General features: G+C 63.0%; 1 protein-coding gene across 1 annotated transcript in view; it reads right to left on the bottom strand.

Moving 5' to 3' along the window:
- Positions 1-147: 147 nt before the first annotated feature.
- CDK12 (cyclin-dependent kinase 12) overlaps positions 148-316 on the bottom strand; it is a 21,720-nt gene continuing 21,551 nt past the window's right edge. The window contains exon 16 of the mRNA XM_010133797.1: positions 148-312. Coding sequence (XP_010132099.1) covers positions 148-312 — 165 coding nt within the window. The remainder of the gene's footprint in view (positions 313-316) is intronic.

Raw genomic sequence — 316 nt, 5'->3', positions numbered from 1 at the left:
CCCCACCTCCCCCTTCCCTCCCCCTGCCACAACCCGCCAACGTCTCGGCTCCTCCTGGCCGCAGTTACACCAGAGGTGCTGGTAGGGAACGCTTTACTTCTGCAGACAAGCGCCTGGCATCCGAGACGCACCAGCAACGGGCCGTGGTTATTTACCTGCGCTCTCCTCCGGATGCGCTGTCGGGGTTTTCCTGCTCTTCTCCCCGTTGCTCTCCTCCAGCGTTACGACGGGCTCCTGGCTCTTCATCAGCTGACTCAGCAGAACGGCCAGCACGTTCTGCATATCTCCCTGAGCGCTGGCTGCGTCTGGAGTCGCC

Source organism: Buceros rhinoceros, unplaced genomic scaffold (genome assembly GCF_000710305.1).
Source record: "Buceros rhinoceros silvestris isolate BGI_N320 unplaced genomic scaffold, ASM71030v1 scaffold20980, whole genome shotgun sequence".
Classification (NCBI taxonomy): domain Eukaryota; kingdom Metazoa; phylum Chordata; class Aves; order Bucerotiformes; family Bucerotidae; genus Buceros; species Buceros rhinoceros.
Note: the sequence above shows the minus strand (reverse complement) of the source record. Positions and strands in the feature narration are given on the sequence as shown.